Source organism: Cyclopterus lumpus, chromosome 25 (genome assembly GCF_009769545.1).
Source record: "Cyclopterus lumpus isolate fCycLum1 chromosome 25, fCycLum1.pri, whole genome shotgun sequence".
NCBI classification, from domain to species: Eukaryota; Metazoa; Chordata; class Actinopteri; order Perciformes; family Cyclopteridae; genus Cyclopterus; species Cyclopterus lumpus.
The window spans coordinates 7,846,756-7,872,171 of NC_046990.1; the positions used below are offsets into that span (position 1 = coordinate 7,846,756).

At 45.6% G+C, this 25,416-nt stretch overlaps 2 protein-coding genes across 4 annotated transcripts in view; both read right to left on the minus strand.

The window, feature by feature from the left end:
* Positions 1 to 18,910, minus strand: part of dyrk1b (dual-specificity tyrosine-(Y)-phosphorylation regulated kinase 1B) — a 33,425-nt gene extending 14,515 nt beyond the window's left edge. Inside the window, exon 1 of one of the 3 annotated variants that reach the window (XM_034528660.1) lies at positions 4,487 to 6,331. In XM_034528660.1, coding sequence (XP_034384551.1) covers positions 4,487 to 4,589 — 103 coding nt within the window. In that variant the 5' untranslated portion in view covers positions 4,590 to 6,331. Of the gene's footprint in view, positions 1 to 3,278; positions 4,408 to 4,486; positions 6,332 to 18,335 lie in introns of those variants that run through there. The other 2 variants (XM_034528661.1, XM_034528662.1) reach the window with 2 other exon arrangements.
* A 1,142-nt stretch (positions 18,911 to 20,052) lies between these two features.
* On the minus strand, positions 20,053 to 24,441 carry fbl (fibrillarin). The gene is made up of 9 exons (XM_034528649.1): positions 24,309 to 24,441; positions 23,190 to 23,336; positions 22,952 to 23,089; positions 22,614 to 22,708; positions 22,298 to 22,468; positions 22,022 to 22,154; positions 21,469 to 21,581; positions 21,191 to 21,336; positions 20,053 to 20,686 (listed from the first exon to the last, which is right to left on the minus strand). Exons 1-9 carry the CDS (start codon positions 24,316 to 24,318, stop codon positions 20,662 to 20,664), a joined length of 978 nt encoding a protein of 325 aa, XP_034384540.1. The 5' UTR covers positions 24,319 to 24,441; the 3' UTR covers positions 20,053 to 20,661.
* Between the last annotated feature and the right edge of the window lie 975 nt (positions 24,442 to 25,416).

Sequence of the window (25,416 nt, forward strand, 5' to 3'; positions counted from 1 at the left end):
GAGTGTGTTTACATGTGAACAGGGATCCTGGCTGGGATCAGGTTTCTGGAGGATCCCGGTTATGGGGCAGCATCCACCTGATGTCAGAATCGTGTTACCTGGAGCACTCCAAAAGACAATTGCATAAGAATATCTGGAAGAATCTTGTATACAGGGATAGCAATATCAAGCTGGGGAAACACATATTGATATGCAACAGTCAGTGGCGAGAGTCCATGGTGCTACTTCAGCATGGGTGGCAGATAACAATCAGGGAACAGCTATAATCACCTCATTGAAAAGTGTTGGATCCTAAATAGTGACATGGAGCTTCGATCTGAAGATGCATTGAGACTAAAAAGCGTGAATGCACACAAAGTCAAAGCAAAGATCCAGCGCACATGGGGACACTATGTGTGCGTGGACTGAGATCAAGAAGCATCTGAGCTCTGAAGACTTTCACCCAAATGTTCCCATTGGGCAGATCCAGGAGGGACAAGGAGACAGTCAAAGAAAGAAGCCCTCAGAACTCAGGTCCACTGTGAGACTTTGTGTACATACCGTGAGCTAGCATGTGGTACACTGGCTTACATTACGCAGCAGCTCAATATACACGCTCCGGTGATTGACAAACTGCAATCCAGCTGTGTTCACAAAGTCAAATATCTAAGGATCGTATTAGACAGTAGTTATATGTCGAAACAGAAAAAAACACATTGTTTAAACACCCCAACAAAGAAAATACATAATCAAGATAGCGATCAAATCCTGTGGCTGCAGTGACGTCAATGTTTCTGTTGTTCCAGCACGTGAAATATTTCAACAACTATGGCATGGTTTGCCATATTTAGTTTATGGATTATTTTGGAGGCTGTGAGTGTGCAGTGCTGTTGAACTCCATCCACATTGATAAAATGGGGAAGAGAAGATATAGGAAACATATCTCAAAAGAATTCGCTGATTCTTTGATGTCAACAGAAACTGGACATTTACACTGAATTATTTACAGGACTGTTGTATTAGACCGTTTGTGTACCTAATAAACTGGCCACTGATTGTGAACCAAAGAAAGCTCCATAGAGAGAGGCCGGAAGCTGAGGCTACTCCACACAGCGTATAGGCCACGGTGTGGCTATCATCACAGTCCATGTTTGTGCCATGAACTGGCCTGAAAACACAAGATAGATAGAGATAAATGGGGAAAATGGACAGCTGGCTGGATAGAGTGACGCCAACATTGTGTTTACGTGGAAGGAGCGCACGTGTGCAGAGCAGCACCGGATGTGATCAGTATCAGATTACATTTACTCTCGCTACTCAAACAAAGATGTTTTTTTAATACTTTTTTGAGTATTATAAACCAAAACTAACTTGACACATTTTTTATGTCAAGTATTGTACTTCACAACGTTTTCAATTTCAATTCAGTTTATTTTGTATAGCCCAATATCACAAATTACAAATTTGTCTTAGAGGGCTTTACAATCTGTACACATACGACATCCCTGTCCCAGGACCTCACAACAGATCAGGAAAAACTTCCAATTCAAGTCACATCCGAACAAAAATAACTGACCATTGTCTAGCTAACGTGCTACATGCTAAACTGTTGGTGACGGAACCTCCAGCGGGGACTTCCACGTTCACAGAGGGACCTTTGCCGTTAGCGGACCCTTGTCGACCGATCGCTGACCATTAACCGACAACATTAGGGCCTTGCATGCAGAGATGCTGTGGCTGAAATGCTAACTACTGATAGCATTAATACATCCTAGCGTATGCAGGAGACCAGTGCTTATTGTATCTGAGTAATAGCTTAAAAACTCACAAGAGGGGGTATTAACTGACATATTTTATATCGTAAAGCAAAACGTCATGTGATACGACCAAAGGATCCAGGAATGCTACTAAAGTGACCCAAGGCCATATTGTTTTTGAAAATATAAGCAATCCTTTGACACTATTGATATCTGCTAAATGAGTTAAATGGCTGCTGCTGTTTTCACTGATACAAATCATCTGCCTGTCCCTTAAAAAAAACATTCTTTGTTTAACACCAACTCATAGCTGTCACACAAGATCTGCAGCGCAGAGCAGATACAGTGGAGAAGGGCTGACACACAACCTGTTGGTAAACGCTACTGACAACGAACAAGTCTCCTGCGTCCTGCAAGAAATTTGACTTGTGAAGATGGTGGCGTGCATCGAGATGAGGCGGGATTAAGTCCAGAAAAACGATCAACCCCCGATGGTGTGACAGACGTGTAAATAAATATGTGTAATATGTATGAATGCACACACAAATCATGTGCAAGAGGTTTGACTTTCAGCCTTGATTTGATGAAGTACATAGGCTGTGCCATACCAAAACAAAGTACTAATTCACACAGCCTTCTGTTCCAGATTGTGTGTGGTGTAAATCTCTCAATGAACCCAAGCTCATACACAACAGGGATGTCACGAGGACCGACACTTTGGCACCAAGTCGATGCCAAAACTTTGAAAACCGGACGGTTTCTCTAACTTTTTCCTGACCACAGAAAATGTCCTTGATAATGCTACATGGTCACCAAGTAGGAATGTTGGCTGTTTGCAGCACATTGCTGCTAAGCCAACAGCTAATGTACAAAGGTTGCATTGAGTTACATTATGATGCATTCAGGCTGAGTATTTGCTGAAGGTAAACTATCATTATCACAACGTGTTCAGATGTAATCTTGTAAAATGTAGCCCCTCCCGTCAGTGTATGCATGGGTGTGAATGGGTGAATGATGACAGGAAGTGTTAAAGAGCTGTGAGTGGTCAGAAGACTAGAAAAGATCTATACAAATACAATCCATTCACCATTTAAAATGAATCCAGATTCTGTAAGCCACTGCAAATAAACACAGAAAACCACTCGGCCCATCTATAAATGTGGTATCACACTGGCATAAACTATCATGCCTTTACAAAAGAATAAAATCCCAGAGAAAGATAACAAAGGTATGTCAAAATGCAATACATTACCTCATACTAGGTATACCACCGGTCTGGCCTCAGTCCCATGAACCTCAGACCGGTCTTAATATGTCAGGTGAGACTCGTCTAGTCATCCCGTTGTCTGTTGTGTAAATATTAAGACTGACTTCATTTGAGCTAAGAACGTTATATCTACTTTTTATCCATTACTTTAAGCTAACTATTTCTGATTACATTACATTTAGCTATTCTTAATGTTTATCTTACATTTAGTTCACTATTCCAACTGCTTACGCATAAACTTTTTGGATTCTTGGCATCGTTGGTTTTATGCTTACCTTTTCTGTTATTTTCTCCCATACTTGCTGTGGTGTCACTGTTCCGCCATGATTCCCTCATCTGCAAAGTGTCTTATTTCACCCATAATGCATTGCGTGAAAGGCTTTAAGTTAGTCACTCATTGGGAAGCTTTATGCAACTATGCTTCTAGCTAGTCAGACTTAAAATAACATTTAAGAGAAAGACTAGGTCTATTTTAATGCAACTGCCACGTTAGTTCAAGCACACACACCTTACAACTTCAAAAATCTGTATTTTTGCATACATCCCCTTTGCCCGTCTGTGGATATAAATCTAGCACCTTCTTGCTGTGAGGAGACTTGCAAACTGTGCTGCATCTTCAATATATTTCACTAAATATAAAAAAGTAAGTGAGGCTGAAATATCAATGAAAGAGCTTTGAAACCGCAGTTACAACTAATTCAGGCTTACTCAGGACTCTACGTGTTTTGTAATCATTATATGTCATAACACTCGTTATCATAACATTAATTATATCGGGACTAAGTTAATAAACAGCTGCTGAGTCGAAAAGCATAAAGGTGGTTTACAAGTTAGGCCAGTATCTCTTTCATACCATGCCAGTAACATTGAGTTGAATATATTTTGTGTAAACGAGCGAGCTGCTTCATCCTCTGCTACGAGCACCACAGACACCGCACTGACTGACTAATTGATGCATTTTGTGTCACCGCTAACAAAATAGTTGTTTGGGAAATTCAAAGAAGAGTTGTTGTGTTTTGATTCATGACCCACCAGTTGGAAACCACTGCCATGAATTAATTCATATTGTAAATGAAAGCAGCAGTATTCAAACAAAGTGATCTCCAACATGTGTGTCGGGGTAACACTATCTTGTCATGGTCGAAAACTGATTGCTCAGCACAGACAGCGTTCTCGCATCCCGTCCCTCAGCTCAGTGTCCCCGACCTACTGGTGGACCATGGGGTGGACCATGGGCCCATTCATTCCCAGACCTAGCAGCCAGGGTTCTGATCAGTCAGGGTGTTCAGCATGACAACTCAGAGGCAACACATGTGGACCCACACAGCGCCATGTCATAGTGACACACACACACACACACATACACTACCATGACAGCAGATTCACACACACCTGTGGCTGTACAGAAAAGAGAGATTGTATATTGTGTGTGTGTGTGTGTGTGTGTGTGTGTGTGTGTGCGTGTGTGTGTGTGTGTACTGACTCTTGTTCTTGCGAAGCAGGGCAGAGGAGATCCAGGGTTCTGTTTGGACCATCCTGCAAGAGGGAACGGTCTTGTCCTCCACGGATGAGGACGTGATCACCATGGAAGTGCTCGGCAAGTAATCAATCCAGCAGGGAAACACTGTCAATCAAAACGCTTTGACGGGTGGGAGGGGCTTGTGAAGCAAGTTTTAGTCTCTCATGAGACGTGTTTTCAATCCCAGAGTTCACTTTAACAGTTTACATCCAACTGAAATCAATGAATCTTGAAATGGTGGGAAACCGACCAACCAATCAAAAGGCACCTTCTTCTCTGGCTTCTTTTGTTTCCTTGTTTGTTTTGTGACTGTGGTTTCTAAGGCAACCAACTGGTGTACAGGCAGCTTGTCTCTCTGAAGTAAAAATATAAAGGAAGTAATCTCATCTGTGGAGTTACACTATAGATATAGATCTTTCATTCTACATATATATTCTGTTTTTCTGTGGGTCTGGGTAAATAGAATATTTGGTTAGTCAGGTCAGCTTTTTTGTTTCGTTGGTTTCGGCAGTTTCATGCATTCTTTCTGTGTGCTGGAGGTTCGTACTGCTCTAGAGCGCTGGTGACTGATATTTTAAATAAGTCTCTTCTATTACAGTATGGTAATGAGCGGTTACTCTGAGGAAGAGCGTGAGCAGAGACTCTGCTTTGCTTGTGATAGCTTCACTTAGTCCAGGGCAGGTTGACCCAAAAGCACACAGCTAATAGTTCTTCAGACATCTTGGTAGTAATCCGGTACCGGCTTGTCCAGTGCAGCCGTCACCAGCACAATACAGGACAGCGAGTATTCCCGGTCAATAAGACTCCACAGTCAGCATGACAGATCAAATACAGTTCATCCAGCCGTTGTTATTATTCCACTCTACTTGTAAAAACACCGGAACTAGCTGCAAGTCAGAGTGCTAACCAGGCTGGCCCAGCATGTTGCAGGTGGGCTGAGCAGGTGACAGAAGGGGTGGAAGAGGAGGAGGTGGAGGGGAGTTGGGTTTCCAGCCGCCTGCTTTTACCCCATCCCTCACGCTAAGAATAGCTCCACTTACTGGCGCTTTCTACTGGAGTGGGGAGTGATGCGACCACTCGGATTAATCCCAGTGACAGACACACACACACACGCACGCACACTCACGCGCGCGCGGCCCTCCACTGGCAATGTCACAGGGCCTGCACAGCCAGAGCTCCGCGAAGCCTCAGGTCCCCTTCACCCGCCTACAGCAGCAGGAGGCTGGCCTCTGCCAGGGTGAGTGGAGCCCTGTTTATTAAACCCAGACAATACCATTGTACCATTACCGGGACACTGCGCCTTACATCTGGGGGTGGGGGGGCACACGCTTAGATCCGGGGGGTGGCCCTCACAGCTGGAAGGAGGAGGGGGGCACAGGCTTAGATCCGGGGGTGGGTTAGATGCCAAATGCGTCCCTGTGTTGAAGAACCACACCGACGGCCTGCATTGTACTTCCAAACGGTGTCTTCTGTTTACCAGAGCTCGATCCAGGAAGAAGTAGATTAAAATAAAACAACAACACAAACAAGGTGTGAACAGCAACGAACCCAACGTGGGTCTCCAAAGTAAAGAAGCCGATCCAGTGAAGTTCCTGGCTTCGCCTTTGATCTTCCTCTCTTCCCTTTCTTCCTCGCCTTCCCTTCCTCACATTCAATGGCTCCTCTTCACGCGTACTTCTCACAATAGCGGGAGGTGTTTTATTCCTTCAAGGTGGAACCCTTCACAAGGGCGGTCTGGACTCATGTTAGTCGCCCGGTTCCCGTTCCGTGCTGCTCCGTGAGACGGAATTTGTGCCGCTCTCCCACACAGCGCCCCCACCCTGCATGGACCGTACCATGTGCGCGTGGCGGGGGTCGGCGTTGGCCTGTCTGGAGAAACCACGACAGCCATGCGGACGGGACGAAAACACGGCATGACGGACATCTCACGGGGTGTTTCACATGAACCAGCACTCGTCGCGAGACTGGGTTTACGGCCCGCTAACAACGAGCCGAACGAGTTAGCTGAACTGCAACCCTCCCTCTGACCGCAGTGGTCTGATCCGAGCAGACCTCTGCTGTCCTGGCCATTTATAGTAACAGCGGGATATATATACTGGAACTTTATATTCCCCACCTTTACTTAAACCTGTTATCCTTTCTGATTATGTACTGGAACTTTATTAAATTAAATTCAGTTCATTTTGTGTAGCCCAAAATCACAAATTAGCCTCAGAGGGCTTTACAATCTTTACACATACGACATCGTTATATTCCCCAACCTTTACCTAAACCTCTTATCCTGTCTGATTATATACTGGAACTTTATAGAATTTAAACCCGTCATCCTGACCACTTTCTACGGGCCAAGAATAATAGCATTACTTTTATTAAAAACTTGACAAAAGAACATGCTAAAATACATTGAATATACTTTCTAAAGAGTGAGCAAATATACAGCTTTAATTGTAAATTAACAATTTGTCTGATCTGAAATATATATATATATATATATATATATATATATATATATATATATATATATATATATTGTGGTTTGCTCACAGCAAGTGGTTGTGACATGTCCCCTTCTACAACATGTGTTAATAAACAGTCCGCCCTTATATCTGAAAACATACATATATATAGAGCTCGTTTACAGTGACGTGTATAACCCTTTATGTGACCCTGATCATTAGCTCGTGTTGTTATTATTATGTTATTATTGTGTTACTGCCACAGTGTTCCACACTCACGGTATGTTGATATTAGGTTATTATTATTATTATTATTATTATTATTAAGTTGTTTTTGTTATTATGTTAGTGCCACCGTGTTCTACACTCACTTGGTTCATTCAGTCTCTCTAAATGTCTGAACTTCAGTGGACTCGGGTAAACGCAGCCTCTCACTCGCGCAGCACGCACCCTTTGTGGGCTCTGTTGCTACCCGACGCGCTGGCAGCTGCAACGCTATTGGCTACATAAAGGCCCATCCTTGGCCGTCATTGGATAGCGGACGGGTCTGTGGGCGGGGCGGGCGGCTGAGTCTCCCAGTCGCTCTTCAAACGGCGCGAGGCAGGAATGACGCGGAAATAGTTTGAAGATGTCAGGTAGAAATGGAAAGAGCGAGGGGGGGGCGGTGATAAAGCAGGATTGAGGGCGGTGGTACAGCAGGGGGAGAGGGAGGGGGAGCGGGCGAAAGGCTTCCATGAGCACATGGTCACTGAGTGACTCTCTACAGCTGAGATGAGCGACTTCTCCTTCCTCACAAAGCAGCCACAGCTAAAAGTTGTTCCTGTTGCTATCCGGCCATTCCGGCTAAATCCGGCACAATGCTGCCTGGGAACAGCGCTGCACACGAGCTGTGTCAGAGCCCAGCTGACGCTCCTTAAAGGAAACTCACCCTGCACCGACAAATGTGTGTCACCACCGTTTTTACGTGTGCAGATGAATCACTCAGTAATGTGTCATAATAATAATAATAATAAAAATAATAATAATAAAGGTGGTGGTGAAACTGGAGCTTGCTTACTGTAATTAGCTACTGTACAAAGGTACGGTCTCCCTTGATAATCCTCTCCTTATGCACATCAGACTAAAACAGCACAATAATACTGCATATGAAGCTTTATAATGGGAACGTACAACCACAACTATTTGTTTAAAGATGTTGTAAGAAATTATTTAGAAATCTTTCAGTCATTGTCAAGTATAGTTTGCAAAATTAAGCTAAATTCCAAGGCAAACCTCATCAAGTTTTTTTTTTACAGCATTCTGTTTTTGCAATGTTCCTTATAGACTCCAGGTCCTGCAGCTTTCTATGGTGATCTACTCACGCTCCAGGCTCCAGAACCCATGGTTCAAATCACTGCACTCCCACACACTGAAAAACAGCTGACCAGCCACAGCTAAAATAAGATAGCGTGGCCTAATAACATGCTATAATTATAGGCATGCATTAAGAGATGAGCCATAAACAAGCAGGAAGTGAGATTATAGAGCAATACAGCGCGATGGCAATGTACGCTAACAATGTTAATCACATGCAGATGCATCACTACAGGTGGTCTGCTTTTTAAAAAAAAGCCTAATGCCCAGCTCAGAGGGACTGGATCTGTCTGAGTTGGGAGCCGGGATAATGTAAAGCACCTGGGAAAACAATGGATGGTGCCATGTTTTTGGGGACTCTTTTCGTGTGATTGGTACCCAAGAGGCTCCGCTATGATCCAAATGCTATTAAGCTTGAGTTGAAAGGTTGAAAGGACAGCGCTAGAGGGTCTCTAGCTGAACCAAACTAGGAGGTGCGAGTGGTCGCTGTCCTGAAACAAAAATCTCCCATCTATTGTATTCATAAAAGACAATCAGTCACATCTCTGCTTGCATCACAACAAACAGTCGAAAACAAATTAACTTGTCGTCATGTCGTTCCTTGCATGCAAATATATATTTAAAATGTTACATTATAGTAGTTGTGTTGGTGTTTTGCTACTCTACATACAGATTGTTTTAGACAACTCTGACTATTAAGTTGATTCAGGTCCAAATATAATGTTACATAGTTTACATTCATGTTAAACTTCAGTCCCAATACTTTCAACTGTCTCATGAAATAGGCTGCTATTCTCATTTAATTAAAAGGGTGTGCAGAAAACTAGCAGTAACACAATAGGGATGTAAGTCTACATAATGCACTTTATGATCATAGGGCAGTGCTAGCCTGCTACATCATGCATACCTTGACATTTTGAGTTTGGTTAAAAAAAAACAGTTGATTTCATGAATAAAATGAGAATTTCGCCACTACAGGCTTTCCATCAACACATGGCAGGGATTGTACGCTGGCAATACAACGTAAACAAAAAGACATAAAAGACACTAAATGAAAAGTAGGCAAACAGAACTAGAACTGAGTCTGTGCAGACCTTTCAGGGCCAAAAACAATCCACTTCACCTGTGCTCTGCATGGGCACACATGCCGTCAGATACACGGCCAACGGGACAAGAAGGTGGCTGGGCACACACACACACACATATAAAGACAAAAAGACGGGGCTTAGTAGGATGCCTACTGTGTGCGTATGTTTGTTTGCACTGAGGAGAAGCACAAGAGTGTGCCTTATTTCTACCCCATCCTGCCATGCAAAGCCCACAATTATACCAGCTCCACAATTACAGACAGCCGAGCAACAGGTGAGTGAGTGTGTGAGTGTGCTCTGTGGATGACAGGACATTCGTATAGTACAAACACACACGCACACACAGACACACACACGGCTGACCTGCACAGCGGTTCAGTAGTTTCTTTAATTATAAGGGAGTTCGTACTCTAAAACAACTACTACCAAGCACAGGCCTTTCAACACAAATTATGAAAATAACTGTTTTATTCCTTTTTCAAACAGAACAAATGAATAGAAAGTACAATCTGCATGGTGAAAAGAATAAAGCAACATTCATATCCAGTGTCTAAATCATTTAACTAATATGTTGGCACCTATCATGTGTATTTGTTTACGGTAATATACTTGTTGACCCAATGCCCTGTATAAAAAAAAAAAATCAGAACAGAAACAATTTAACATAAATTACTGAAATGCACATTTATTTATATAATTATCTTTTTAGATATCATAAATGCACATTGCTGTGTTTAAAGGTCTTTTTATCCCAACATAAATCATCAGTATCTCAATTTAGATAAGATAATCCTTTATTTTTAAAAGATGTTTAAGATATGTCTTTCTGAGTGTATTTCTAATGTGCTTGTTAAACCTAATTATACTCAGATCCTGCTCCAGTACATTGTTAGGTAGTGTACTTCTTAATGTACTTGTATTGACGATATAACCCTTATTATACTATGAGGTAGTGTACTTGTAAATGTACTTGTATTGATGATAGAACCCTTATTATACTATGAGGTAGTGTACTTGTAAATGTACTTGTATTGATGATAGAACCCTTATTATACTATGAGGTAGTGTACTTGTAAATGTACTTGTATTGATGACGTAAACCTCATTATACTGTGGGGCAGTGTACTTGTTAATGTACTTGTATTGATGATGTAAACCTCATTATACTGTGAGGTAGTGATACAGCAGCTTCTCAACAGGCTGTGAGTAAGAAGCTTCCTGTTGTCTCTCTGCTGCTCGCTCTAAAGCAGAGCCTATATTATTACTGATTAGTATTTCCCTTCACAGAGCTACTGACGAGCTTCCACCGAACCACGTTCAGCCATACTAACGACCAGACAGGAGATTACAGGCAGCGCGAGGAGGCAAGCAGACTCCAGACTCACGTGCCTTGCAGCAAAATTCCACCCGGCAACTATCCGCTGTACCATGGCAACAGCCCTGCCATTGGTCCCCGGTGCGTTTTCAAATGACCAATGGGATGGCCAGCCGCGGGTGATGCTTGTTGCTAGGTAAACATGATGCAGAGGGAAGATAGAGGAGCAGCATGCTGCTACTGCAGGCTGCTTCAGAGGAGGAGGAGGAGATACCCTCTCACTGGGTGCCAGAGAAGCTAAATGTGACACAGAATGAAACACAGCGACCTGTGGGAATGCTGCTGCCATTGTTCCCCTACACATGCACACACTAACGTACATCTGCCTTTATTTTATTCAAACAATGACATGAGTTCCTTAAAATTATTATTTTTAAAAAGTGTAGATGCTTCCTTCATTATTAAAGAACAATAACCTGCTCATGTCAATGTGTAGTTTACAGTAATAGTTTACATATTCTAATAAACCTCAAGTCTGGTAAATGAAGACTAGTGAGCAGCATCATAAGCAGTCTTCATGGTCCACGTTGTATGGGGGACAGCACCATGCAGGCCTACATGGCCCATCTTTCAATTCAAAAGTCCCTGTTTGCATCTGAGGATTGTTTTCTAGATGAGAAAACTATTCTGGATCCAAAACATATTCAATTTCATGGTCTCAAATTAGTCTAGTCGCTTTTTAATTCAAATATCAAAGTATATATCAACTATATATACACAAAGAAACGCCAGTGTTCACATTCTGATAATAATAATACCTAAATGCTTTCACTTTAGTACGGTTATGAATGCAAGACCTGTAAATAAAACAGTATCAGACTTAAATAAAGTTTTGAATACGTGCCTATTCCACAGTTTTTTACTGTTATTTAGGACATTTTGAGAAACATAAAAACTTTTGTGATGAAAGAAAAACAATTGAGGTTGATGTTGTGTTTAACCATCATGACCTTTGTAAATGTGCCCCACCAAAACAAAAAATATGAAACGGACCGTCCGGTCATGGGCGATCTAAAATACCTGGTTTGGATGGGAAACCCATCGATCAGTGCATCTCTATGAATTACATAATAGACATCAGTAATGGATTCAATAAATGTAACTTTACTTTACGTAACATTTATTATCATCCAAGCATCATGTATACAGTTCACCAGCAACAACATTCTCATTGAGCACTAAGTCCATTAATCACTGATTTGGATGTTCATGTGGTCCCTGGTCTTTCTCCGGCTGTCTACTCCTGGTCCATGACTTTTGACTGTGGCTGGTTTTGGGTCTGAGGAGACCTCAAGAGTTCTGACAGCAGTTTTGAGCTTTGAGACTCCTTTACTGGCCTGATCTTCTAAACCAAGACCACGCACACAACAGTTTCCTGGAACATTTGGTCCAAGACTAGGTCCATGAACTTACCAAGGCCTTCCAAAGTAGTGTCTGTCACTTAGACAATAACATATCAAGTCCATATATGACCTCATGATATATATCGAACAACTAACCTGGAGTTGGGACTCACAACTACTGATGACTGACTGACAATTTACATGCTAATCAATATCTGATAAGGTTCCATGTGAGGGGTTGATACGGTGTAAAAAATAAATGTATGTAGACTATGACAGTGTGAACTCAGAAACCACTGGCGTAAGCGGCTGCCGATCGGTTACTTGCATTTCAGCTGTGCTTGGACTTCAAACGGCAGTAGTCCATAATTTCATTTGAACAACAGATCAAAGGCCAACATGTCGCCTAATATCAAAAAGGTAATAGCAAAAAAAAAAATGATCACACACACATACACACACTGCAGTTCCCATCAGCTCTGGAGACTCTTTTAGCTCATTGTTGTTTCGGTTCTGCTGCCCACAGCTTCACTGTTTTGGTTTGTCTTCGTCGTTCCAATGTGGGTAATTAAATTAAAAGACGTGGGCGTTCTTGCATCTATCAGTCACATGGGCTTTAATCGACGTGAATGGGAGACGCAGCAAATATTTGGACCGACAGGTGCTCGCGTGACAACACCTTAAGGGTGAAAGAAGCCTCGTGGCGACAATGTTAAGAATGATCGACACATTTGTGCTTTAAGGAACTGTTCTTCAGGAAAAGCCTCGCCCTTTAAGCTAGGCTACCTCAACAGGGTTGATAGGCTTTACCTTGAAGAGGTACGTTCTTGCAAAAGTCGGGTAAATAAAATTGTTTGCTTTTAGAGAACCAATACTCTTGAAGAACCAATCCTGTTGTCACAGCGAAACGTTTTAACTAACAAATGAAAGTTTGCCTAACTTATTATTATTTCAGCAAGATTTTGTTGGGTTCGCATGAACAGGTTGAGAAAATATGACAGAATTAAGTGATGTTCTCTCTGTGAACGAAGACACACACAGACATTTCCCATCATGAGAACGAGTTCTTCCCAACCAGAACCAGACCGCTGCAGTTCTGGCAAGTAACTGCAGATTAGACTGTTCAGAACCGATTATAAGCGTATACAATATGTCACATACACAATATGTACAATATGTTATACAGGAAATCAAACTACCCAAGAGTTTATGAAATACTGTAATGAACAAGTAATAATAAAATACATAATATTGTACAACAGGGGCCTTTACTTTTAAAACAGGTTAACTTGTAGAGCACATTTCATACACAACGGCATAGTAAACAGTGGTGTCTATAACATGAATTCCTGATATTAAATGTTCATTTGCAATTTTGAGTTTTGGTCCCAGTAATATTTGTTCCTAAAAACTCCCTCATCACTAGAAGTGTGAGGTCCCAGTCCTCATTTCCCTGGTTGGGACTCTTATGGACCCCAGCAAAGAGCATTTTGACCACACAAGGGGCCTTAATCCCCCAGCCAATAAGCAGCCCGTTCACATTCCCACCTCAAACACCACGCCGCAGGCTTCGCACAATATAGTCATTTTGGATTACTCGTCTATCGTAAGTAAAAGTAGATCAAACGAACGTATATATTGAGTTGCATCCATTGATCGATTGCAGACGCAACGACAAAGCCAGCTGAAATTGCTCCGTTTAATTTTGAAAGAGCAACGGCCAATGGGGAAACTGTGGTTTGGTGCCCCGTGCCCGCCCCCCCCTATCCAGCAAACGACAACAAGTCACGTTAACTGAAAACAGGAACCGTGTGCCGACACCAGCTCCATCCCCGTTATAACTGAAGGTTCAAATGGGTCAGAGTTCTCACTCAATCAATCACACACACACACACACACACACACACACACACACACACACACACACACACACACAGACCCAGAAATAGAGTCCCAGTAAGGACAGGTGGAAGGGTCACATGCAACAACCCCCTTGCCCAAATTACCACTACACGCACGCACACACAAACACAGCAACTTTTGGAAGAAGCAGTAACAACATCTTCTTCCTACATGAAGAGTTGAATTCAAGGATTGCTGCTGTGTCGAAACAAACGCAGCTAATATCTCCCTCAGCCACATCAACACATGACAAGTGTGCCTCACTCCATGTGACAAAGTGTGCACAGGAAGAGGGGCAGTGTGCCTCATTCCATTGGACAAAGTGTGCACGGCAAGAGGGGCAGTGTGCCTCATTCCATTGGACAAAGTGTGCTCGGGAAGAGGGGCAGTGTGCCTCATTCCATTGGACAGTGTACACGGCAAGAGGGGCAGTGCGCCTCACTCCATGTGACAAAGTGTGCACGGGAAGAGGGGCAGTGTGCCTCACTCCATTGGACAAAGTGTGCACGGAAAGAGGGGCAGTGCGCCTCACTCCATGTGACAAAGTGTGCACGGGAAGAGGGGCAGTGTGCCTCATTCCATGTGACAAAGTGTGCACGGGAAGAGGGACAGTGCGCCTCACTCCATGTGACAAAGTGTGCACAGGAAGAGGGGCAGTGTGCCTCATTCCATTGGACAAAGTGTGCACGGGAAGAGGGGCAGTGCGCCTCACTCCATGTGACAAAGTGTGCACAGGAAGAGGGGCAGTGTGCCTCATTCCATTGGACAAAGTGTGCACAGGAAGAGGGGCAGTGCGCCTCACTCCATGTGACAAAGTGTGCACGGCAAGAGGGGCAGTGTGCCTCATTCCATTGGACAAAGTGTGCACAGGAAGAGGGGCAGTGGAAGACGTCACATTGCAAGCTAAAGTAACAGAGCAGTTTGGTTCAACCAACTGAAAGATAAGAAAAGACAATATGGATTGCAACCAATACTTTTCCTAACAAATAATGGTAATCTCATTTTTAACACAATCAGTTAAACTGTAGGTAGAGTAGGCATTAGCACAGTATTAATAGAAGTGAAACCAACGGCCAATGCAGGGGGCTGGGGTTGCACCGCAACAACAATAAAAAACACAACGCACCCACTGGCAAGTTTTTGCAGCAGAGGATAAAGGGTTATACGAGCGCTGGCTGAACTGGAAAAAAAAAAAGAGGCAATTTTGTACAGACCGAGGACTGTGTAAAGACCTGGGATTCCATTTCTAACCATGTGCTACTCTCCAGCAGAAGGTCCTGCATGAAGTGATGTTACTGTCCGGTCCTGAGCAGCCAGGCAGGAGAGAGGGTTAGGAGGTAGCGGGTTAGGACTGACGCCGCGGTCAGCAGCCAGCCAGGAGAGAGGGTTAGGAGGTAGCGGGTTAAGACTGACGCCGCGGTCAGCAGCCAGGCAGGAGAGAGGGTTAGGAGGTAGCGGGTTAGGACTGACGCCGCGGTCAGCAGCCAGCCAGGAGAGAGGGTTAGGAGGTAGCGGGTTAGGACTGACGCCGCGGTCAGCAGCCAGCCAGGAGAGAGGGTTAGGAGGTAGCGGGTTAGGACTGACGCCGCGGTCAGCAGCCAGGCAGGAGGGAGGGTTAGGAGGTAGCGGGTTAGGACTGACGCCGCGGTCAGCAGCCAGGCAGGAGAGAGGGTTAGGAGGTAGCGGGTTAGGACTGACGCCGCGGTCAGCAGCCAGGCAGGAGAGAGGGTTAGGAGGTAGCGGGTTAGGACTGACGGCGCTGTGGGACACTTTTTTAGTCTGCATTTGGCACCATTCAAAATATACCAAATTAGCTATAAGCCGTTCTTGTAGTCATGAATGTACAGGCAACTATCACTGGGTTACTTTGAGACTGAAGATGTATGAATGTTTTTAGAGTTTTCTTATTCCTTATTTTCATGAGCAGTAGTTTAAGTGATTATCAGTGATCGGGAGGACCGTTTTTGAAGGCTCGTCTTGAGACCAAACTCTGTGGTCATATTGAAGAACATGTATAATAATAATCAGCATATTATTCCTGCAGGTTTAATACCCTCATGAGACACAGGGATGTGGATGGAATGCTGTTTTTTTGGTCACCTTTCCTGTTCTTTTATTCATACGCAAACCCAAAAACAGAGCTTCTGCGCAGCCGCTCTTGCTCCATAAGCTCTTGGTTCAGAACTATGAAGTCCATCACATTCAAATATTGGAAGTCAAAAAGTTAAACTGGCATGATGCGATCAGATGCTCACTTCTCTGGAGAGGAGGCGCAACTCTGTCCCTGTTGAACTACCAACAAAACACAGCGGTACAGTGTCCTTTCACTCACAATCCAAATAAGCTAACCACGAACACCAGCCAAATAGCTGTTGTATTATAAGACGAGATCAAAATTAAAAAAAGGGGACACGAATGCACCGTAAGCCAATGGACAGATAATAGATACAGATCCACAACAGGCAGCAAAGACGCATCCGCTCAATTCGGAAAAAGTTTCAGCTTGAGTAACAACAGCGTTATCCCCGAATCGTAGAGCGACAGGGAGCAGAGAACGGGACAGTCACAGGAAGTAGAGGATGAAGAGGAAACTAGCGACACAAGAGGTGACTACCCACACACACACACACACACACACACTATTGTCACTGTCAGTCAGGGAACTAGTCCATTGGCTGTTCGAGGCCAAAAGGCAGACCACTTCAGTGGTCAAAGGGAGGCAAACGGTGTAGTGTACTATAAACACCAAGCACTTAATTGATTTACATTTCAACAAAATAAAAAGTGGTGTTTTATGCCTTTGTTTCTGTTCAATAATAAACTTTCTGATAGCTGCAGAAGGTAAATGTTGGGGGAGCGTGGGTGCAGCGTGCTTTCCCCTCTGATGCCTATGAGAGGCTGACTGAACCGTAGCAGCAGGTTCAGCTGGAACAGGTCTCACGGAGAACAGAGCTCGGGTTAGGATCCTCTGACACTGAGATGGGATGTCTGCAGGACAACCGAGCAGCAATCTGCGAACATCCAGACATATTTCAGGCTGGGCTGTCCGTGCTAGTTAGGAACATTTCCTCAACTAGTTTTTCCTGCAGCGTAAGTCCCATGTAGCCAAATGGCCATGCATGGATTTATAAGTCAAACATCGAGTCAGCGCGTCTTCACTGGTCAGCTGACACAGAAGCTTCCACCTGAGGGGCCGGGTCCTTACTCCCTTCATGGCTGTCCGTGGCCCTTTGGATGGAAGAGGACGGACGACCACACAGCATGCTTACTAGGTTCAGTATCAGAAGAGAAAGAATGAGTGAAACAAATGAGGCAGAGAACATGTAGTTTGGGGAAAATGTCCATTTGAGACTCAAATGTGTTCCCCTACCCAAACTTCAGTAAGTGGGGGCATCATTTGTTACAAACATCCTCTTTTAAAATCGGCTACATTTCAGATCACAACGTCTGTAGTTAGTCATTGACAGAATGAGCAGAGGGGAACATGTCCAGATGTCTTCCAGCTATGCATCAGGTCTCCTCCTTGTAGTCCTGCTCCTGTCCTGGGAGCAGGACTACAAGGAGGAAACTGGGTTCCTGGACTCCAGGGCAGGGCAGGGCTGGGGCTGATGCGGTAGCTAAGCTAGCCTTTAGCTGTGGAGCAGAGGATTGCTGCAGATCTGCAGAGGACAGTCGGGGGTTGCAGACTGGCCTCCGCATGTCACACCGGGCTGTACCCACTAGAGACAGATAGACATATATACAGACATAATCATATGTCTCCCCATACATGTGCATGTGTATATATGCTTATGTATACACACACACACACACACACACACACACGCGCGCACACAACCAGTCGCCCCTATGTCCCCGGTATTAACCGGCATCCTCTCCGTTCTACGAGGTGTCGTTGACTCGGGTCGCGATACCTCTGCTGCTGAAGCTTGCCTGGATACACACACACATGCACGCGCACACACACTGATCGCATCGATTGTTCGCGTCTTTATGACCAACACTTGGTGAAGTCTCCAGGTGGAGAGCTGTCGAGACCCGGTCCCGGGGTAGGCTTAGAGGACACTGCATGTGATGCGGTCCATCACCGGAGCTCCGACACCGAACCTCAACTGTTCAACACGACCCATTGTCCCCGTTAGCCATCTATACCCCCCAGCCCCCCATCAGCCATCTGACGACCCGAGGAGGCCGGGCGAACCCCATGGGAAGGGTTACCATGATGCCACCGAGCCCCGTTCCCTTGAGCACCGACATGACACACACACCCATCCGTAGAGCAAGGCCGGTTCTTACCTCAGGCGGTGTGTCGAACCTAGTTCCGCGTCGGAGCCATGTTCGGAACCTCTATCTCCCCGTCCACACGAGCCCCCCCTCCCCGGGCCAGGCGTCCCTCTTCCACTGCAGAAATCCCAGTAATGTGTCGCGGAACCGTTTCCCGGTAAAGTCCCGGTGGAGCGTGCAGAAGACCGAGGCGGTCCGGTGGTCGATGAGGACTGAGCCTACGGGGAGAAACCCTCCGCCTCAGCACACGACCGGTACCGAGCCTCAGCTCAGGGTTAGTTCTCAGACTCTCCCGGTACCGAGCCTCATGTACGGCGGACTACTGTGAGCTAGCAGCGCGGAGCTAGCCGGGTAATAACGGGGTCCAGAGGGAGACACGGTTTGCTCACTGACGGCTGCGGGGCGGGGGACGTCCTGCCGGGGGCCGCCGGCCGCTCCGGGAGGCGTGAGGAGGAGAAGTACCGTATGAGGCCCAGCTGCAGCGCTCCGTGTGCTGGCCAGCCCCTCCGCGATGGTAGTCTCGGTCAGAGGAGAGGGGCTGCATTGAGAGCGCACTCCCGACACCAGGCAACGCACGGCCAGGCGCGCTCCTGAGACAGCCTCACAAAATGGCTGCCAAAACAAATCCGCCGCGGACAGTCGCTCTTTAGATGAGTTAAGACTCCTTTTTCATGTAGCCACAACCACCCCAGAGCCCCCCGGGGTACGGTTAACGACCAAGGGTTAGGATTACCGGTTACCGGCTAGACTGGTGCCCAGCGAACACACTCAGTAAAGAAGAAGCAGCCCCCCAGACTAGAGGACTGAAGCCAGGCATGGAGTCCAACTAGCACCTGTAGAGGACTGAAGCTAGACTCCAACCCAGGTCTAACTAGTACCTGTAGAGGACTGAAGCTAGACTCCAACCCAGGTTCAACTAGTACCTGTAGAGGACTGAAGCCAGACTCCAACCCAGGTTCAACTAGTACCTGTAGAGGACTGAAGCCAGACTCCAACCCAAGTGTAAACCAGACATCTGGTCTAATGTCACAATAAATTTAAAGTGTTTTGTTAAAGTGCAGTGTTAACCACATGCCCAGCCAGGTCAAGGGAGCAACCCCTCTATCTTCAGGTGTTGCATCTTTATAGCAGCCTCCAGGCTCAGGTGTGGCATCTTTATAGCAGCCTCCAGGCTCAGGTGTGGCTCATCAGCTGGTAGTCTGAAAGCCAGGACCCAGACACCCAAGAGGAAGGGAGTCTCATCACACTAACCCAGGTCTAACTACGACATGTAGAGGACTAAGCCAGACATGTGGTCTAACCCGTACCTGGAGAGGACACACTATGAACAAGAGGCAGTCTACTGGTATTTAATAACCATGTTGTGCCTAATGATTGTTATGGCAATAGTTTGTAGAGACAAAAAAGAAACAAGCCAATAGCAATCAAACATTTTATTAAAAACAAAGTTGCCATGTCAAAAAAAAGAATATATAAACTGTTCAAAGTTGTAAATTACAACCCTTCTTCATACTCTGCCAACACAAAGGGATCTGCTATCAATCTACATGTCTGAGTGGAGAAAGGCCTGTTGAATTTTGTATGTACACATTGTGGGTATTGTGCAGCAAGTACACAACATTAAGCCCGCACAAAACGGACCACTTATTGTACACCAACTATACTCGTCATCCGAGCTGAACGATGGAGGATAATTGGGATATCCCCAAGTGGGATTCAGATATCTGGATTAAGAAGTGCCCAGATAAAAAGGTTTAATCGGGAAAGAAAAGACATCTTACAAGAAAAGAATAGCATAGAGAAGTGATACAATATCAAAATAAAAGCACTGACCAAACAAGAAACCTTACTGGAGCCCAAATAAAACCATGTGTTAAACTAACTGCAAGTCATTCAACAATGCTTTAGAAAGTTTATCCTGTTATTTAAAGTACTTCTTAGGGTAGACTGCAGGAAGCGGCAGCTGAATTTTAAAAAAGAAGTCAACTGGATATTTTACAGTCATTCATTTCTACTGGTCTTCCTTCCTAAGCAGTTAAGACAGAATGGATCACAGGTGTGAAAATAGGTGGAGAAGCTCTACATAACATGAAAACTTGCCCTACTAACATGACACTCAATCTGAAAACCAAATGTGATGTAATGGTTTCAACGTCCTCGGTGATAGAAAGACTCCAGCAGCCGGGACGCTTGGTCAGTTAGAAGAAACCCAGACATATTTGACCCCGCTTGCTTCATCTCATGGTAGGAGAGGCAGGCGGAGGTTGGAAGAGAGCAATGGACAAGAATAAAAAGCAGGTGGTGGTTGAAAAATCCCCACGCCTTCTTTTTGGCCACCTCACTTCTTCTGTTTTGGCGGTGGTCTGGAGGAGACAGTAAATGGAGCGTTACCACAATGTAGGAAAACCGTTCACACACGGTTATCCAGAGAAATTAGTCGTCCTATTTTAGGTCATGTGTCGTGTAAATATAAGAAAATGTAACTGTTTAAACATGCCACCAGATGTAGCTGTCGTCAACGCAGCAGCTTACTGCAGACGGGTAAATCCTAGTTTAATCATTGATCAATTAAAAGGCATATTACCAGGCTCTTTTTTTAATCAATACCTAAAGAGAAGGTTGACTGTTTGGGAATCGGCTCAACTTAATTATATATATATATATATATATATATGATTATGAAAGGGGGGGGGGGGGGGGGGGGGGGGGGGGGTTGCTTTTCCACCATTCAGCTGGGTGTCAATTGTTTAGAAAAGTTTGCAGGCATTAGTTTGGACTAAAAACAGTCCTTTAAGGGAGCAGCATGTACATTACATGTCATTTAGCTGACGACAATAAGTGTATTCGACCATGAGTACAAACTGTACCTGTAAATGCCCACCACCACAGCGTGGTCTCTCTCGTAGGGCTCCAGCGTGAGCTGCTCCTGTGGCTTCATGTTCTCAGCGCTCATCTTCTTCACTTCTGAGGCAAACACGGCCTCTGGAGGCGCTGTTGAGTCTATGCAGTTAGCCTGAAGGACAAAACGCAGCCGAGTCAATGAAAACACGGATTCAAACTCGTCACAGGGCACTCGTTAAAAAAATGAGCGGTCCACCATAAAGGTCAGTCCACCTTTAACTTTGTTTAAGGAACACCAACATACCTTGATGGAGATAACAAAGTGGCCTCCGTTTTTTAGGAAATTGTGAGCGTTCAAAGCAACGATCCTCGTCTGGTCGGGCTGGGCAACATCTGCAAAAATCACATCTACCATGCCTAGAGAGAGAGAGACAATTACTGACCACTCATTTCTGTTGGAGATGAGACTGACTGCTGGATGAGGCTTCACCCTCTGTACATTGGCATTTTCAGCAACATCCATCAAGCTACATGACGATATAGTAAAATGACCCATGTGCAAAAATAGTATTCATAGTAGCCGGTATGAGTACCGGTGACATCTAACAACTCTGCATACAAAACAATAAATCTCATTCACTTCAGCAGTTAGCTCTATAATTCCTCTTGATCATTAGTTTCTATGATCACGGGAGCTTCATTTGAGAAGCTATGAAGCAGCCAAAGCAAACCGTTTACAGGATATTCAACCTTTGAGTCGTAATAATGTCCTTAATATAATAATCCCTCCCTGGCAGTGTGGAGCTAAGTTTAAGGCGGTTGGAACAATGGTGTCAACGTTGCTCGGGACTACTTACCAACCAGCATGCGGTATTTGTGTGGGTGGCGAGCATCTTCGATGATTGGAATGATGTTTGTGCGTTTCTTTGCCACGTTGAGAAGGTCGCGACCCGATCGATGGGAGAACTCCACGGCATAGACAAGACCCTCCTGTAACACACAAACACTTCTATGTCACAGGTCCTTCAAAGTGTTTTCACTTTGTTTGGGAAAGCTTTGACTTCTTTGGTGTCAGCATTCCAGAGACATTCTGAACTTTATTAAATCAATAATTTAAAAAAAAAAGTACTCACTGGTCCAACAATGTCAGAGACGTGGGACACCGTGGTGCCCGAGGCTGCTCCCAGGTACATGACCTTTGCGCCAGGCTTGATGTGGATCTGGTCTACTCCCCCCAAGATGGCTGCTGCCAGCTTGGAGCGGAACGGATTCCAGGCTCTGTACTCAATCTTCACCTCTCCTTCCTAACAGAGCGGGAAACGGCCGTTAACGTCTGGCCATGCAAGCTACTTAACCACAAGACCGGGACTCCTCATGAGTTCTTCTGATATTTGATATACATTAATAATTATGATCCGACCGCTGTGCTGTGAGGAACCACCATCTCACCTCCACATTGATCCTCTTCTCTCCGTACACAGAGTCTCCCACCACCATGTTCTTGGTGACCAAGGCATCCTCCTTCCCTCTGCAGATGAACACTCCTGAGTGGAAACAAACACACCACGAGTCAGGCTACGGGGCTCTGAGTCCGGTAAAAATGTGCTGGACGCAGAGACTATACTTGGGTTTTATACAACTAAAGCACATCAGTAGTGGTGGAACAGTACTTCAATGTATATAATGCAGTATACTAATTAATAGACATTAAGAGACAAACGGGAAAGAAACAGGCTGAATAACGGCTGAACATCCACCAACGGGTTAGACCCCAGAGTAAAACAAACCTTCGTGTCTGTGAGGCTCAACAACCACCTTTCTCCCTGCTCCAAAGCCTCCTCTGCCACCGCCCCTCCCTCTTGGGGCGCCTCTGCCACCCCCTCGACCCCGGAATCCTCCACCGTCGGGAGACCTGAATCCTCCACCTGAAAAAAAGATTGGTTATAAAAGGATGCTAATCGTACCAACCCACTCGATCAATACAATATGACCACTATTATCGGACCGCTATGATGAGAGGCTTACCTCGTCCTCTGAATCCTCCTCGTCCGCGGTCACCAAACCCCCCTCGTCCTCCGCGGTCACCGAAACCACCTCGTCCTCCACGTTCACCGAACCCACCTCGTCCTCCACGGTCACCGAACCCACCTCGTCCTCCGCGAGGACTAAACCCTTAAAATGAAAACACAGATTACACATTAGGGGACAGAGCGGACTCACGTTTATGCTCCTGTGCACTGCTTTAGACCATGGTAGTGAGGAGGAGGGCTCATTCCAACCCATCAGCTGGAGAGCAACCAGTGATGAAAATAAACAAAGATGGCTGCACATGTGGCCCTGAAACAGCCCACTGTGGTCTGTGCACGTTAGTATTGTTTGTACCCTGGAACAGCCCATGTGCATGTCTGGTTACAGGCAGACCACCAGCTTCACGTGTTCTGTGCCCGCACGTGCTGGTTTACAGCTGTACATATTATACAATGCATTTATTTTGAATGAACGTTTTGCTGTTTGTTTTATACGATTAACGGGAAACTAACTTTGCGATTGCAACCTGGACTAGTTTTGGCGTTAGATTCCGTTCACAGGTGAGGACTACGCGTTTATATAAGCGTGTGGGGACCAGCCCCCACCACGCGAGCTCAGTCCCCCCCCCCCCAGCCCGTGTTTCCCCCACGCCGCCATGGCCTCGTGGCATCAAGTAGAACGAAACAGCCTCCCTCCTCAAACGCGTTCGACACGGTAAACAACGCAGCAACGACATTAATAATAATTATAATAACCAACATGGACCCGTGCGTGTTCAATAGTCTCACCCTGCAGGCGAATGGGAACACGTGTTCAGCGACGTGCTGCTGCTGAACATGAAGATATCGGTGTATTCTAACTGCGTGTTACACGACGGAGGGGTTAACGTTACCGGGTTAACGGGAGAACCCGTACACACACACACACACACACGTGGGGACACTTTTCTCTCCGTTTAAACCAGATTAGCGTCAAGTTACGTGAGCATGCCGGAGTAGGCCGAGACACATTAACGGCCAACACACGAGGAGCGAAGTCAGCGCTCACTTTATTATAATTATTATATGATTATTCTGATAAACATAAGAACAACAGTAAAACCCAAAGGTAACTCACCTGGCCTCATGGTGTCTGCTGTAACGCGTTGTGCTGGTGCTGCTGCAAGACTGGTGCTGCTCCTCTCGTGCTCTCCCTCTGGATGCTCTAACTGAACCAACGGAAAGGGCCACGTGCGGTCGCGCACTACTTCACTGTTCCCGTGACGCCTCGTGCGTTACAGCCATCGCTACCGCCACCTGCTGGTGCGGAGGGTGCAGTCAACCGTTCCACTTCTTCAGAACCAGTGTCCTAGTTGTAGAAAGCAAAGCTGCAGTAACAGTTATCGTCCCAGGGTACATAGAATAGTTTATTAAGGAGATCAAAATAATAATGAAATGATTGTCCATGTTGGATAACCCGGACCACGTTCTCCACCACAGCGGAGCACGTTCTCCAACAGACTGATACAGGAGAACATTCCTGATACAGGAGAACATGCCTGATATTAGACTTTATAATAAATCACCTATGGCCAGATCCAGAGCCCTCATCTGTCTCCTCCACACAACACACCTCCCCCTCTGTCCCCCCTGGTGAGCTGCACAAAGGCTTCTTACACCCCCCCACCCCTTCCTCTATGTGACAACTGACCAGGTGAGAAGACAGCTGGAGAGACTCCACCAAGGCAACGCTGCAGAACCTGATGGCATCAGGCCCAGGGTCCTGAATACCTGTGCTATCCAGCTGTAGGATGTCCTGCAGCACCTCTACATCCTGAGCCTGTTCCATAGAAGACGACTCCATTTGACCTCAAGGACTTCCGACCAGTTGCCCTCACATCCCAAGTGATGAAGGTGCTGGAGAGGCTGGTCTTGGCTCACCTTGGCAGGTGAAATCCTCACTGGACCCTCTGCAGTTTGCATACCAGCGTGGTAGTGGACGACGCCATCATCTACCTGCTGCAACCAGCTCAGTCCACCTGGATGGAACCGGTGGCTCTGTGAGAATTACTGTCTTTGACTTCTCCAGTGCATTCAACACCATCCAACCACTGCTGCCGAGTGAGAAGCTGCGGGTGGTGGGGTTCAACGCGTCCACCGTCTCCTGGATCACTGACTACCTCACAGGTTGACCACAGTATGTCCGACTGGGCCGTGTGCTGGCTGGGACGGCGGTCAGTGATGTT